Source organism: Zonotrichia albicollis, chromosome 1 (assembly GCF_047830755.1).
Source record: "Zonotrichia albicollis isolate bZonAlb1 chromosome 1, bZonAlb1.hap1, whole genome shotgun sequence".
In the NCBI taxonomy this organism is placed as follows: Eukaryota; Metazoa; Chordata; class Aves; order Passeriformes; family Passerellidae; genus Zonotrichia; species Zonotrichia albicollis.
This window is the reverse complement of record NC_133819.1, coordinates 152,719,709-152,736,191: the sequence shown is the minus strand read 5'-3', so window position 1 is coordinate 152,736,191 and position 16,483 is coordinate 152,719,709. Positions and strand designations below refer to the sequence as shown.

Genomic DNA, 16,483 nt, shown 5'->3' with positions numbered 1-16,483 from the left:
CCTGGACAGCCTGTGCCAATGCTTGATTATCCTTTTAGTGAAGAAATTTTCCCCAATATCCAACCTGAATCTCTCCTGGTGCAACCTGAGGCCATTTCCTTTAATTCTGTTGCTTGATAGAAGAGACCAGCCCCAACCTGGCTCCAACCTCCCTTCAAGGAGTGATAAGGTCTTCCCAATCCTCCTTTTCTCCAGGATAAATCATCCCAGCTCCCTCAACCACTCCTAATGTGCTCTAAAACATAGGATCTACCATGGGAAACACACAACTTTATGAAAGCACACACCAGACCCTGCCCTGGCAGCAAGGATTTGGCCAAAATGACAAAATCTGTATGTGGCTTTGTCCTTTTTGTAGCTGGAGGCATGGAGAGTCTTTGTCTTTGCAAAAGAAGCAGAATAAATGGATTGCACTTAGAGGAAAGCAATGGAAAGAGCAAAAAGAATGGATTTGGAGATAAAGATCTACATGAAGAAAGATGAAGAGTCCTGCACCCTGAGAAAAGGCAGGTGCAGGGGGACACACAGGACATGCCAATAAAGATGAAAAGGGCCATTAGAAAGGGCAAAGTGATCAATTATTTTCATTACTCAACCCTGGCAGATCAGCAGCAACTTAAAGAAGCAGCAGAAGGGGAAAAAAATCACTTTATAATTCAAAAGCAGCTCCTGGAGAGGAGCTCTGAAAAGAGAATTGGTTGGTGGACTCAACAAATAATGGATGGGTCCTCCCTGACCAGCAGTTCTGCTGCAGGAAAATCACAGTACAGGGATGTGCTTTATTTATCCTCTCGTGCTTCTCTGCTTCTCTGACTTGTATTCACAGAATTACAGAATCATGGAATGGTTTGGGCTGGAAGGGACCTTAAAAATCAGCTAACTCCACCCCACTGCCACGAGCAGGGACATTTTCCACTAGACCAGGCTGCTCACAGCTCCATCCAACCTGGCTTTAAACACTTTTTAAACACTTTAAAACTGTTTCTCCCAAAAGCAAGAGTGTTGTCCTGACTTTAGGGACACTTTCAGAGCAATCCCTGTAACTCAATGCCCATATAACCAAGAAAGGAAACCTGTAACCAAAAAAAAGAGGAAACTCTGCTCTCTCTTCCCATCACAGGCAAAAAGGAAACACCTGCTGTGATTTCTATTCTCCCCTAAAAGATGATTCCCAGTAGCCACAATATAAATAATAAAATTAGGGGAACAGGAAATAAAATGCCTCTAAACTGCCCTGAGCAGCCTCGTCTGGTGGAAAGTGTTCATCATGTGGGTCTGGAATGAGATGAACTTTAGGGTCCCTCCCAACCCAAACTACTCTGTGCTGATTTTATGACACATGAGACAGGCAGGTGATGAGGCAGCTGTGACCAGACTGCCTCATTATTCACCTTTAATTAAGGTAAAGTGTTCTCTGAGAGTCCAATAAGGACTTGAAGGATCCAGGTATTATGCCCAGGTAAGGTTAGGATTTCAAATTCCTTGAACCATGAGGACAACACTCTCCTGAGGAACAGTCTCCTTCCTAGACCAGCCATGCATGGAAGCACTGACTCACATTAATCCTGGAATTACAATACAGGCAGAAAATTTGACATCCAAGACTTCCTAAAAGGATATTGAGCCAAGAAAAAGGGCAAAACCCTTAGATGGGAGATTTGACACATGAATCCTAAGGATTTGGGAGGAATGATGATGATAAGGGCCATGAGGAACCCCTGACATTGGCTCTTGGGTGGGGTGCCTGGAAAAACACACTGTGCCAGGGTTTTAGTCTTGGGCCAGTCTCTTCCCACTGGTCAGAGCCTGAGAGTCCAGATTTCCAATGAGCTGCTTGGCAAGGATTCATAAAATCATGGAATGGTTTGGGTTGGAAGGGACCTTAAAGATCATTTAGTTTCAACCCCTTGCCATGGACAGAGACATCTTCCACTAGAACAGGTTAGCCTTGGAAATTTTCAGGAATGGGACATCAACTTCCATTTGTCCGTCCATCCATCCATCCATCCATCCATCCATCCATCCATCCATCCATCCATCCCTCCCTCCCTCAGCGCTCCCTGCTATATGCAGTGCATTCCCTCGTTCACAGCCAGCACCAAAAAAAGCCAAGCCCCTGAGACATATTTTCCATCTCAGATAAAATAATTTTCACAGGTAGGAAAGACAAATTAATTGCAAGGCAACATTTCACTGGCTAAGGGTGCCCTACAGGCAGCAATAAATGGGAGGAAATGTGGGAACCGAGATCTTCCAATGGCAAAACCTGCCCAAAATCTTCTTCAGCACAGCCTAAAAGGAAGGATTTATTTAACCCACACCTGTCAAGTCCAGCTAACCCCTAACAAGTCACAGACATCCAAAGATTTGCATTTATCATTCCCCAGGTCAAGAAATCACACAATTTCCAGTACTTATTTTTCCACTTCTGCCACTCTTCTCTGCCATCAGTTCCCTCTGTTTTCCCTCTTTTACACATCCCCTTCTCCGACCACAGATCTCACCACAGATATTTCCAAAATCCAAGAAAAACAGTCTAAAGGATCTATTTCTCACTCCATGCTACCCCAGAAATAAACCTCTGGAATCTATGGCAGGGAGGATGGGGTGAGCATGACCAACCCCAGCAGGAACAAGGCAGGAACACCCTTGATGTACTCTGAACTAAAAAATTATGGCTCATTCCAGGTCAGGGAGGAGCCAGGAATCCTCATGGCATTAAATCCACATTTAAAGACTCCAAAACTGAATGGCAAGGTCTGGGAGGAGAGAGCCCAACAGAAGGGCAGTGGCATGAAGAATAATCAGAGTTTTGCCTTTTTGGCAACCTCATTTACAAGAAATTTGGAGGAGGAAAGCCAGGAATGGTTCAGCTGAAGGGTGAAGTGGGTCACAAGGGGAAATTAGTGAACTTGTTTGTGTATTTCTCAGTGCTCCCTTTGGAGGATAAGAGCATGGGACACTTGAGGACAAATAACAAAATTGATACTGGACATTGTCATCTGAGGTACCCAATCTGCTGGGAAACAAAACAGAAAAAAAAATCCTCTTACAAGAGCCCTCCAATTTCTGTCAATCCACTTAAATTAGAGAAGCAGGAATGAATAGGAGATCTGGCTTTCACATCCCTTTTTTCTCCTGATTTGGAGATGAATCAGAATTTGTGATTTATCGCAGACCAATGTCAGACACTATTGGAGAGGGACTTGAGACTGTTTAACTTTTAAAATTAATTTACTATGAACAGAAAGCCTCTCCTATTTAAGAGTCTAATTTATTAATAGTAAACCTACTGCTGGTTTAACAGTGCTCTGCAGTTACAGGAATCCAAAAAGCAGAGCGAGCTGCTCATTCCAGACTTGTGATACACATGTCTGGACTGATTCCATCTCACCATCTCAGCTGGGCACTGCTGCAAAAGGTGAGTAAACGACCTTAGCAGTGAAAAATAAATCAAATTTTGTTCAGTTCTTCGTTTCACTGAGAAAACCACAGAACCATAAAACGGTTTGGGTTAGAAGAGGCCTTAAAGAACATCTCATTCCAACCCCCTGCCATGAGCAGGGACACCTTCCAGGTGCTCTTGAGCTGATTTTCTTTTATCTTTTTACATTTTGAGATCTGGCAATAGGCTGCCTCTTTTAGTTTAGATTAATTAAAGGTAGGAATTTTCAAACTGCAAATGATCTGAGACTGTTTCCCTCACACGTTTTGCATGTACTGATTTAGACATCAAAACCAAAGTGTAGCATCACTTGGATGTGATACAGATAATAAAATTTCCAAAAGGGAAGGAAGAAAGACAAACTTTCCCTCATCATTCTTCCTCTAACCTTAACCTTTGTGAAAAAAGCCAACCACATAAATAGCAATTTCTCCAGCAGAACAAAGCTCTGGAATTATTTTTTTTCTTTTTTTTAAGCTAACTCCAGCGTCATCTAAGAAGAGATTTAACAGCATTTGACTTTTGTAACTCAGAGCGATGAAACACTTTAAGATTTTGAGAATTAATTCCAAGTGCTTTCAGGGGTCCAAAAGAGGCAGTCAACACTTATCAAATCAGTCCTGCAGGCCTACGAGGTATTAAACTTAACTTCAGCATTTCACAAGAGGAGAAAAAACCCACTTAGAAGTGATTCACCAACTCACACTTAAACCACACTCAGTGCTCTGCAGCCTCTGGAAGAAAACACTCAAGCAGGTGCTCAAGTGGCTGACAAAGCTGGATTTTGGAGTCCCTGTCTACCACCAGTATTACTGGGAATCAGTACAGCTTGAAGTCTGGAACTCCAAGAATGGAGCATTAAACAAATTAAACATGGCTTGCAACAAATGCAGAGTCCCTTTGTCTTCCATGGGCTGGTCACATGCTTAAATCTTAAATCTAGGCATGTCAAAAAAAGCGCTTTTCAGGATCCAGCCCATCAGCTCCAGGGGTGTTGCAGGAGCCCTGCTCTACTCATGGCCCACAGAATGAGGTTGGGGAGAGCTGGGGGATGTCAGGGAGGTGGGCAGGGACATGGGGAGAGAAAACAAACATGGGCTGGTGAGTGCAGGGAAATGGAAGAGGGAAATAATAAAAGGAACTGAAAAGCGAAAATCAAAATGAAAAGAAAAAAAACAAGGAAAAAAAAAAAAGAAAGTGGAAAGAAAGAAAGAAAGAAAGAAAAGAAGTTGAAATTAGAGGAACTAACATGGCGTTACTGGTGGCTGTGGCCGAAACTTCAGCAGAAGAAACTACTCCACACTTGGAACATTTGAGCGTCATGCCGTAAAGGGGCACTGCCATCTGACTGCAATTAAAACCAAAAGACTGAAACAAAACAAAACACTTCGCTCATGAGCACAAACGTCGAAAGGAAAGGGAAAGAGAAGCCAAAAAAGAAAGGAAGGAGAGAAGGGAGCCAACCAACCATACCCAGTTTGGGAAGAAAAATGAAAGACAGGCAGGAATTAAAACTCTCTCATCTGTACCACTCCAGATGCGGGGAACGGGGGAAATGGACAACTCAGATTTGTTGGTGCTGCTGGAGAGGGTGGAACTGTGTTGGTGAAAGTCTTGCCAGATTCAGGGTGTCTCTCTGGCACCCATGGAAGAGAAACCAGTACTGCTCTCCCAGTCTCCATCTCCTTCTTTTTGTTTGATTTTTTGGGGTGTTTTTGAGAAATTACTCTTTTCCCTCCTGGCCTTTTTGCTCCAAAACAAAAAAGGTGGCAGGGTTGTGCAGTAGAAGGCAAGAAGTAGGGCTGTGGGGGCTGTGCCTGCTTATCTGCTGTCCTAAAGCAATGAAAAAGATAAGTCACTTATTTTCTCTGACGTGGGAGCTGGTGAGACCAGGACTATTTGGTTTTTGGTCAGAGGCCACTTTTTGGTTTTTGGGTTCCCTCCCTGATGCAGGATGGGACTCTTTTATGTCCTGAAGTTAATCCTGAGCTTGGGTGTTTCCTTAGCCCCCTAACCTGCCCTGAAAGGAACCCAACTGGCTGACTGCTTCTGAGACATCCCTTCTCTCACATCCTGTTCTGGAGCCAAAAACATCTTTGCGATGAACCCTGACAATTATTCCCACCTGCTGCTCCCATTTATATTTTTTTCCTGGATGGGACCAAACACAGAAACAGCCCACTGAGGGCTGCTGGTATGAGGGGATCTGCTAAAGCACAAAAACCCTTGGGATTTTTAGCTGATGTGCCACCCCCCATTCAGCTCCTCTTGAGGAGCCCAGAAGCCACATTAGCTTGGCACTGGCCCCGTTTCTTCCCAGAATTTACTGGTTGTGTGCTCTCCCTGGCCTGCACAGATCCACATCCACGTCAGATCTGGCTTGGAAAACGGGAAAGAGTCTGCAAAACATCCCCCAGCCCTTCCTGCTGTTCCTGGCATCAGAGAAGACACAAAATCACTGCCAGAGGACAGCACAGGACCTGTCATCCCCGGGTGTGTGGTGAGGATGCTGCTGAGGGAGGTCTGCCCCAACCAGGAGGGGTTTTACAGCCCTGCCCTGCCTGGGAGAGAGATCAGGGGGCTCCACAGAGCATTTCTTAGCTTTGGTGGCTCTCTGTTCAGTCTCACTGCAAAAAAGACATCCTGATGAGCACCAACACAGCAGCAGCAGTGGGCCCAGTGGCCCCCTTTCAAGTGGCTATTGATTGGTCTTTTCATTAATTACAGTGGCATAAATCATCATTCCCATCCAGAATAATGACTAAGGCATCCCACAGAAGCTTTCAGACACAGAGGAAATTAGCTCCTGTGTCCACAGATAAATATCTTCCAGGAAGGATGGTGTAAATCCTGTGAGGAAAATGGCTGAACCAAAGATAAAGTGGGTCTGGAGAGGCATTAGGTGCACGACCCTTAAAAAACAAAACAAAACAAAAAAAAATACAACAGCTTATCCCCAAATCTATAAGCCACAAAGAACAGATAAGCAGAGAGACAGAGAGAGGCAGAGATAGGCAGCAAAAAGAAAAAAAGTAGATTGACTTGAGGAATTTGATGGGAAACTGTACCAGAAAAAACATGAATGACATTGAATCACAGAGAACTGGCCAGAAGACCACTGTAAACACACAACTGTAGCTGCTGTTGGGTGTGTTTATGCAGAAAGTTGCAAGCAGTGGGCACTGATGTGGGCACATTTATCTCCTAATTCCTTCTGGTTGGGAGCATGAGGTTGTTAATATATTGAATTTCTGTAGCAGGTTTAGATTGGCGCCTGTGCATATGAAAGGGAAGCTAATTAAATAATCACAGTGAATAATGCCTTAATTTAATTTAGCTTTTTCTGCTTCCTAAACATCCACAAACAGCTCATGAGCTCATCTGGTGTGTTCACTGGAGCCTGGACTTTGCTACCTTTTTATTTAGCAGGGCTTTCCACCATCCACAGCCCTGAGAGCAGGAGCTTCCAACAGGAACCATTCCCAGAGGAAGGGCAATCCCAATCCCTTCCTGTCTCAGTGGATTTATCACCTTTCCCCTCTGTGTTTCTGCCAACCCAGCTCTGTTCCACCCCATCAGGACACCTGCACAGAGATTATTTCACACAAGATTTTGGGGCAAACTCTTCTTGGGTGGTTTCTGTGACCAACAGAGATAAAAGAAGAGGTCCTCTAAGGGGGGGACAAGGCTCCTGTCTCTCCTCAGGAGTGGCAGAGGAAGCCCAGAGAGATTAAACCCCGCTAAAATTAGCCCTGGTGAATATCCCTGATGGTCTCAATCCTCCTCCCTGCCTGTGTGAGCACACAAATGTGGAATAAATGCTGGCTGAATACATTTGAAATTCATTTTAAAGGCTCCTGACTTTAAAACATTCATTTTTTTGGTAGTAATCCCTTCAAGAGAGCTCAAACACTGGTGGTGGAGTTGGCCACCAACAGAGACTTTTCTGGGATGGTTTTCTCCATTCCCAGACAGGTTTTGGCTTTTCTTCATCTCTCCAGGTATTCACACCCCCTTTCTCTACAGCCTGGTTTTGTGATCCACCTATAAAATCACTGTCCCTAGAAAATCTGCATTTTTTGACAGATGTGACAACAATAACCACAGCTATTTCCACTGCTAAGTACAGGGCAGAATTCTTGTGTCTCAGGTGTTATTTCATGAGAACTCTTGGTGCTGACTAATTTGTGACAACCAATCTGTGGAGTGTGTGCTGGGCTCCTCTTAACACCCAACAGATCTTTTTTTCCCTATTTTTAGGTTTGGTTTTTTTTTCCACCCTTTTTAAAATTTGTTTTTGCAACACTGAACCATACTTCTTGCCTCTGCTAAAGGAAACACAACGTTTCTTTAGACCATCTCCTCAGGTCCAAACATCTCCAAGGCCGTTACTCAATTCTGATTTTCTTCAGATCTACCTTCCAACACGGTTCCCAAGCCCAGGCCAGAAGCAGAGAACTAAAGGGAAAGGGGCACCAGGGCTCTCAAAAGTGCTCCCACACTCTCAGCAGGGGCACTTGGGAAGGGAGAACAAAACTATTGAGCACAGATAAGGCTTAAAAGTGCTGCACACACACACACGGACACGAAAGAAGGGGGGAAAAAAGAGAAAAGAAAGAAAAAAAACAAAGAACATCAGAAAAAACGACTTTTTTGGTTTTGTTTTTTTTGTTTGTTTGTTTTGTTGCCTCGCAGGTTTTGTTTTTAAAGCCCAACTCTGAGTGTGATCAATAACCAGCTGCTGTGTATTAAATAAGGTCACTCCGTGTGCAGTTTGGATTAGAGAGGGAGGGACTGAGAGGCAGCAACTTGCTGCTTTGCTAATCCAATAAACCATTTATTGCAGCTCTGACTTTCAAGTGCAATTACCCTGCTCCAGACCCTGCCTTGCAGCCTGGGTGGTTTTTGTTTTTGAGTTCTCTCTTTGTCAAGAAGGCATCATCCAGAATGAAGCACTTGCTTGCTAGCAGCTGCTCCAAGCAATGCACCAAGGTCACTTCTTCACTTATTTTTCCACCCAGCAGCAGCTGCTATCTCTGAGCACCCAAATCTCTTCATGTTTTATGGCCCTGGCACTGCTCAGGCACTGAAATTCCCCTTTGCTGCACCCTGGAATCCCGAGGCTTGGTTGTGTCAACACTGCTGATAAACCATGAGCCTAAGCAGGTCCCTGTGGTTTTCCCAAAATCATTAAGGTTGGAAAAGACCTCCAAGATCGAGTCCAACCTTTGACTAAACTCCTCCATGGTCACTAAATTCTATCACAAAGTTCCAGGTCCACTTGTTTCAGGAGGATTTCCAAGGATGGTGACTCCACCACTTCCCCAGGGAGCCTGTTCTGAAGCCTGGTCATCCTTTCAGGGATGAAATTTTTCCAAATATCCAACCTGGACCTTCCCTGGTGCAGCTTGAGGCCATTTCCCTTTGTCCTGTCACTTGTTACCTGGGAGTAGATTCCAGCCCTCACCTCACCACAACACTCCCTATTTCAGGGAGCTCTGATGAGGTCTCACCTGAGCCTCCTTTTCTCCAGGCTGAGCCTCCTCAGCTGCTCCTGGTGGTCCAGACCCTTCCCCAGCTCTGTTCCCTTCCCTGGACATGCTCCAGCCCCTCAGGGTCTTTCCTGGAGTGAGGGGCTCAAAACTGAACACGGGATTTGAGGTGCTGGATAAGAATTTGCCTCTACCCTCGGTTTTGCCTCCACCACTCAATTAAAAAACACTGTTACCTCAACGACTCAATAGAGCAGTGTCAGGAATATTGAACTTCATCCATATTATCTACCCCTGCCCTCTGAGGCTCAGTGGAGCTCCTTTCTCCCTCCACTTTGACAGACAGGATATATCCATGGATCCTGCACTTTCTCCACCAGCCTCCAAAGGTTTCAAACTCTGCCTCCATGCAGAGGAACCAGAACAGCTTTTGCTCTCCTCATTCCTTTGTGAACAATTTCTTCCTTCCAGAACACAGCTGTTACCCACACTGACAAATCAAATTCCTGCAATGGACAATTGGGAGCAGACATCCTTGACTTTCCCAGCAGAGCTTCTCTGACTGCCACAAGAAGCCAAAAAGGCAGTGGAAAGGAACACACATCTGAGCTGGGAATCTGAGGAGACTCAGAGTGTCAGCCTGCCATTTCTGAACCTTGCTCAGGGATTAAATCAGAGCAGACTGCAGGTTTGCTCCTGGAAATGGAGAGCAGAGGAGCTCTCATCCTGCTGGGGGTGCTGGCAAAATATCCACTGCCAAAAGTTAGGGAGTAACCCAAGAGAGAGCCCTGCCCAGGAGCTGCTGCCCTGGACAAAGCCCTGGGAGACACCAGGGCGGGGAGAAATGTGGAGTCAACTCTTGAATTTATACTCCAAAGGAAAACAGGTAACACAAATCCTCTGGATTCATGAATGGAGGCTGTGGAGAAGACGAAGAACCTCAGGTGGCAGCAGAATTTTTTCTCACAGCAGAGGTTCTTAACTCACCTCTCCTACTGCATCCATCTGCTGCTCTGCTCTCTGCCAGACCTCCAGAACCCATTTCCTTCCACCACACACCACTGCTGTCCCTGGGACACCTGCCAGCCCTCAGACACGACCCCTCTGTCCCCCAGCTTGTGCCATGTGCCCACCCAGCAGTGCTGAGTCTCTCTCTGCTGTCTCCAAGAATTGGTGACAAGAGCCACTTTGCTCTCCCTCATTTCTGGGAGGATGTGCCAGCCTTGGCTGAAGCCATTTTAACAAAGAGATGAACTTTTTATCCTTCTTCCACAGCAACACAGGGCTGCTTCTTGGATTTTTGTGTCCCGCTGCACTAAATGTCAGTGCAAAGACATTACATGTGTGGTTTTTTCCTTTCATTTTGCTTAAATCTGGTTTTGCCTTTTTTTTTGGTTTGCATCCCAAATCTCTTTTTTCTCCCCTTGCCTGGTTATTGATCACAACCTTGGGTATTTTTGGTTTTTATTTTCACTCTTTACTTAGATGTATTGATAAGGCATACCCTGCCCGTTCCTTCAGTTTCTTATCTGTTATTCCATCTTTGGATACAAGTTTGTTAAAAACCAGAATGCCAATAACCATGTTCACCTGTCAAAAGAGAAACAACACACAAGTTTTGTTCTCAAGCGGGTCAGGTCAAGCTCGATAACACAGAAGGGTTTCTCCCAAAGCCAGGTCACACCTCTGCAGGCCACCACCCCTTGTGTCCCCTTGTCCCCCCCGTCCTACCTCCCCTGGCCGTGCACTAGTGAGCTCAGGACAGCAGAATGCAGCTGGCAGCAGATAAAGGAGGCTGGAGAATCATTAAAATTGGAAAAAAAACCCTAGATCATCAAGTCAAACCCTCAACCAGGTCTCCATGAAGCAGGAGAAATTGGGAATTTCTCAGATTGCTGCAGGGCTGCTTGAACCCCAACAGTGCCTGAGGTCCAGCATGGCGAACTCCAGGCACAACAACAATTTTTTGGGCTAATCCAAATAGAGAATGGCCAGTACAGAGAAGAACAGTGGATTGACATTGGCTGCTTCCCAAAGTACCTTCTGGAGTTAGAAGCAGCATTAAGAGAATGCAGACAACATGTCACAGATCTTTCCTGGTGAAACGCCACTGCTGCTCTCAAAATAAGGGGTGGAGGGCTGCTGGGGCAAGTAGAGACATCATCTGCTCTGGTGGGGTGTCTTGGGAGATACTGCAGATGGCACAGCACAGAGAATTCCCAAAAAAATCAGTGATACAATTCCATGTAGTCCATTTTCCTCAGGGTGAGAGCAGGGTGTATCAGCATCCCTCAGAAACAAAAATCCACAGTGGAACACAGGCTGGACAGAGCTCAGATCCTGCAGAGTGACCCCAAACTCCTCCCTGTGCCTTTCCAGCTGCATCCACTGCTGCCAGCTGCATCTGCTGTACAAACACCATCCAAACCTCAGCAAAATGTTAGTGACACGCCAGCCCCACCCCTGCATGGAGGAGGTCATGATGGTGGAAAAGGAGACATTCTCCTGCCTTTGCTGTCAGTGGAACAGCTGCTGGTGGCAGAAACATGTGGTCAGTGCTGTTTTGCATGTGGAGCTTGCAGGGAAATGTTTCAAGGCCAAATTCAGAGACAAATTCATGTGACTTCATGTGTTTGTGATTTTAAGAGATCAAAAGAGTCACCTGACCCAAAGGCAGGGACCAAACCTCTGCCTAATTTCCAAAATCACCCTCAAAACAATGATCAATCTTTCTGCTGGTTTCACCAGCTCACTGATGTGGAGCCCACAGCTAGAAATTCACAGAAAATCTCAGAAATTGCAGTTAATTTTTTGTGTGCATCAGCTGCTGGGTCAGTGGACAGCTGAGACCATTTCTAGAGTTCACCATGGCATTGATTCAGAAAAACAACACTGGCAAGTCAGGCACAGTGACACAGCCAAGGATCAGCAGGAAATCAAAGCCTGGTTATGAGCATGAAAAGAGAGGGTGAACACTTTGAAATCACTGATCCTTCACTGTGGAGGATCCAAAAAGTTTTTTCCTTGAGGTGCAGCCAGGCAGGAGGAAAGGTGGGGTTGAAGTGTGGCTGGATCTCTCCCTAGGGATGGCCAAAGTGTGCATCCTCACTCCTAAGGAGCAGGGGAGACAACAAAGAGCAGTTCTGCACTGGTTTTAATAAATCAATCAATTAATTAATCCAGTACATTGATCACCACAATCAACCCCTGCTTTGATCCTGGCTCCACTTCTTTCCTAAGTCAGGGATACAACTTAGATATTCTTCCAATAACATGCAGAGTAGCTTTACTTCTTTATCTTTGAGACAACTTCCAGAAGCAAAGCCTCAAATGTGAAATTCCTGGAGATAACCATGACCTGACCACTGCTGACCCTGTCCTGACTTCATTCCATGAGCCTCCCCCTGCTTTCAGCCTGCACAAAACCCACCAGGCTGCTCCACATGAGCTGGGCAGGCAAAACTGCTTCCAGCAGCTCTGTGTTGAAGTCAGATCAGGATTTTTAAGAATAAAGGTCAAACCTTTATCCTTCAAAGCTGCAGCTGTTCAGTGTCAGTGGCCTGACTGTGAGTTACGAACATTGCTGAAGCTGCAGGCCAGCCACCTTCAGAGCTTTATCAACTCTTTGAGCTCATCTGTTTGCAGGTTCCCATTTATAAAAAGGCTTTCCTTGCTTCTCCTTCTCCTTCCCCAAGCTCTTTGGTGGCTCTACCAGGGCAATATCCATTTGTCACTTTGGCCAGGAATGAGTCAGGGACTCTAAATGGAGGCGTGTGGCCTCTCTCTTGGTGCTGATCAGGGCCAGACACCCCCAGAGATGATTCACCACCAAATATCAGCTGCAGGAACCACCATTTGCATGTGCTGACCCCTCTGTGAGGACATCTCATTTCCTCTGCTTGGTGGTGAGGCAAATCTGAGCCGCCAAATGGAAGCAGGCTCCTGTGTTTTCCTCACACTTTAAAAGAGGAAAAAGGGAAAGATCACCTCCCTTGCTGTTGGCACAACAAAAGCAAGGTGCTTTGAGGCAGCAGAGTGACTCTGGGCACTACCAAAGCTTCCTCCCTCCGAATCGCTGTGTCACAACTCCACATGAAAGACCTCAGCTCATACCAGTTTTGATTTCTCGCAGAGGAGGGGCCACTGCTGGCTGTTCTCTTTGTCACCCCGATGAAACGGTGGCACCGAGGTGGTTTGATGTGCAGTGACAGCGCTGAGAACAGAGGCAGCCCGAGCTTTGTGGAGTTATTCTCCTGTAAGCTCCTGCTGCTGCTGCTGCTGCGGGGCATTTCATCCCCCAGGCACTGCACGGAACAAAAGCCTGAACTGAAAAAGGAATTGGGAGTGTCAACAATCCCATTCCTGTGGGGCTCTTCCAGAGCCTCAGAGGGCATAAAGCTCCTCCACTGGATAAAACAGTGGGCGGGAGAGAAACTGCAGAAAGATGTGGGGGCTCAAACGTGGCTTTAAACCCATCAGGAATTGCTGCAGGAGGGATTTCCTGGAGGTGCAGCAGTTCTCAGACTCTTTCAGCCCTGAGGTTTCTCATGGGCAGTGAGGCCTCAGCAGCAGGGAAGGAACATCACCTTCAGTGGCACCTTAAACTCAAATTATAACTGGCCAAGGTTGGTGTTGGGGCTGTGCTGGACAGAAGAATGGACTCCCCATGCAGGAGCTGGAGTTTAGGAATTCCCATTTTAACCCTGCCATCTCTTTGAATTCAAAGCAAACATGACATTTTTAGGGTCAGAAGGGATCCCCACAGCACTGATTTGAAGATTTTAACTTCAATTTCAAACGAGGAAACCTGCTGACATGCACTGGCATGGGATGGACCAGGAATAAAAGCTGGGTGTGAGGGCACAGCCTGGTGTGAAAACCATCAGGAACAGCATTTTCTGAAGGAGACAATGTCAGAGCTTTCCACCATCATCCTGCATTTCCATCCAGACACACAAAACCAAGTTAAAGCATTAATCAGATGTTAGGGGCTGAGAGCTGAGACACATTACATTTCAGAATCAACCCCATCCCAAATTGTTGGCTTTGCTCGTTATTCCTGAAGGAGGAAGCTCTTCGAAACACAAGTGGAAATAAAGAGGGGCATTCTTGGGTTGAAAGAACAAGGAAATTGCTATAAGATGTAGAAGAGAAAAAAAAAGAAATCTTTCAGACAAGCTTAAATACCAAAACGACAGCAGCCGCCGGTCCCACGAAGGCATAGAGGAGTCCTCCCTCTAATGACAGCCAGCAGCTGGAAAATGAAGAGAGAAGAGAAAGTGACCCAGTGGCAAATGTCCCCAACAGGCACATGTCGGCTTCTTCCCTCTGCCTGCCAGAGTTCAGCCTGGGAGGTGACACCCCAGAGCAAAAAAATAAAAAAAAATAAAAATTCTCAGACTTTAAATCAAACAAATTTTGCTTCCCATCTCTCCTGATATTGCATAAAGGCTCCTCTGCCTGGGGACCTGCCCGCAGGATGACATTTGGCAGGGGAATTCATGCAAAATGAAGGAGAGTGCTCTGTTTCAGACCAGGTCCTGGAAGCAGCTGCAGCATTTGGCTGGCAAGATGATGCTGCTCTTGTCCTACTTACATGGGAGAAAGAGTGGAAAGAGTGGAAATTTTCCTCTGCTCATTTGCTGATCCCTATGTCTTCCAGGGGTGCAGGACATTTCTTCCCTCCCTTTGAGACTGCCTCCATGGGGAATGTCAACAACACAGCAGCAAGGTGGGAATTCACAGCATTCCCTGAGTGGAATTTCTTATGGAATAAGCTGAATTTGGGGTGTGTGGTGCCTCTTCTGGAAACCAGCTCGTTCCTTCTCTCTCACACCACATAACCTGCACCGAGCAGATGTGGAATTTGGGCTCCAGAACTGCCTGGTGCCTTCTCAAACTAAGGGAGTTCTCATTTGAGACCTCTTGGATGAGGCCTTGGAGGTGTCCAAGGCCAGGCTGGATGGGGCTTGGAGCAACCCGGGATAGTGGAAAGTTGCTGCCTGCCAGGGCAGGGGGCTGGAATGAGATGATCTTGAAGGTCCCTTCCAACCCAAACCATTCCCTGAGTTTCTGTTTTTCATGTTTGACTGTGAATTCAGGACAGAAAAGCATTTCCCCCTTTCACTTGTGAAATCTCCATCCTTGGAGACATTCAAAAAAGCCACCTGGGCACAGCCCTGGGTGACATCCAGGTGACCCTGTTTGAGCAGGTGCTTGGACAAAAAAAAACCCTCAGGCTCTGTGACAGCCATGAACATCCACAGCAGCACCGGAGCTGAAATTCCCTTCTTTTTTAATTTTTTTTTATTTTGCAGGGAATCCAGCAATTCAGGGCATGGACACACAAATTAAGTGCTCCAGGATAGGAGAGGATGGGAATTTAGAGTGTGTCAGCAGCCCCTGGGAAAGTCTTCATGCTTTAACAGGGCAGAACCCTGGAGAAAATGTGGGATGGAGTAATCCTGTTTCAGCAGGAAACGAGCGTGCACTCAGCACAGGAGAAGAGCAGGAAACCACAATGGAGAGGGAACTTTCTCCAAGCTCTTAGCTCACCCTGCAGTAATTCACTTGCCCTGCCCTCAGCAAGATGCTTTCATCCTGCATCAGGAGCAAACTGATGCTCCCAGGGGGAAAAAAATCCAAAAAATCTTCCTGGAACCATTTCAGCTTTGTTGATCAGCCTCATTTTTTTTTTTTTTTAAAATTAAATCTCAGTTGTAAAAAAATATTAATTTTTTTTTTTTGTTGATCAGCCTCATTTTTTTAAAATTAAATCTCAGTAGCAAAAAAATGTTAAATTTTTTTTCACCCCAAAACAAGGAACATTTCTGAAAAGGCAGCCCCAAAAAATGGAAGTATTTCAAACTGAAAATTAAAAGTAGGATATTCTGGTTTTCTCCCAGGTCTGAATCTTGTTTATGTCTAAATTAAACCAGTAATGTGCTAATTTAATCAATTCTGATTCCTTCCTGATAGCAAGTTGCTCTGTCACAAGCTGTCTGAACAACTTTAATAATAAAATGAATAATCAGCTGAGGAGGGAGGGAGTAAAAATGAAGCTCTGGAGCTCTGTAATGACTGGAGTTCTCCCAAAATGCAAGAGGAGGGCTCCCAAATCCCAGTCCTTGTCCAAACCTTTTCATCCAACACTCTATCCTCATTTCTGAGATGTTTTTTCTCAGTGTCTCTTCCAACTGGTGGCTCAGATGAAGAAATCTGACTGCCCTGCACTGCAATTAGTGATGAGGACTTGGTGCGCAGAGGGTTCTCATCCCTGCAGGGTCCCTGGCAGCCCCTGCTCCCCCAGGAGCACCAGGAACTGTCAAGGTGCGCTCACACATCATCAAGCACCGGCCCTGATCCCTCCTGGCTGCCTGCCCTCCCTGCCACAGCACTTCTCCAAAGCATTTCTGAGGCTGTCAGAGGCGCTGGCTGCCAGCAAGGGAGAGGAAAGGGTGAGGGGATATCTGAGAGACAGAACTGACAGCAAAGCCCAGCCTAGTGGAGATGCTTTCAGCCTCATGCCTACAAGGCACAGAAATAT

The 16,483-nt window shown here is 46.0% G+C and overlaps 1 protein-coding gene across 14 annotated transcripts in view; it reads right to left on the bottom strand.

Moving 5' to 3' along the window:
• The window catches only part of ADGRB1 (adhesion G protein-coupled receptor B1), a 293,366-nt gene that overhangs the window by 30,822 nt on the left and 246,061 nt on the right, over positions 1–16,483 (bottom strand). For 9 of the 14 annotated variants that reach the window (XM_074557880.1, XM_074557889.1, XM_074557884.1 and 6 more), the window contains 3 exons: positions 14,125–14,191; positions 10,442–10,527; positions 4,695–4,793 (listed from right to left, as the gene is read on the bottom strand). In XM_074557880.1, the coding sequence (XP_074413981.1) occupies positions 4,695–4,793; positions 10,442–10,527; positions 14,125–14,191 (252 nt within the window). The remainder of the gene's footprint in view (positions 1–4,694; positions 4,794–10,441; positions 10,528–14,124; positions 14,192–16,483) is intronic. The other 5 variants (XM_074557922.1, XM_074557962.1, XM_074557953.1 and 2 more) reach the window with 1 other exon arrangement.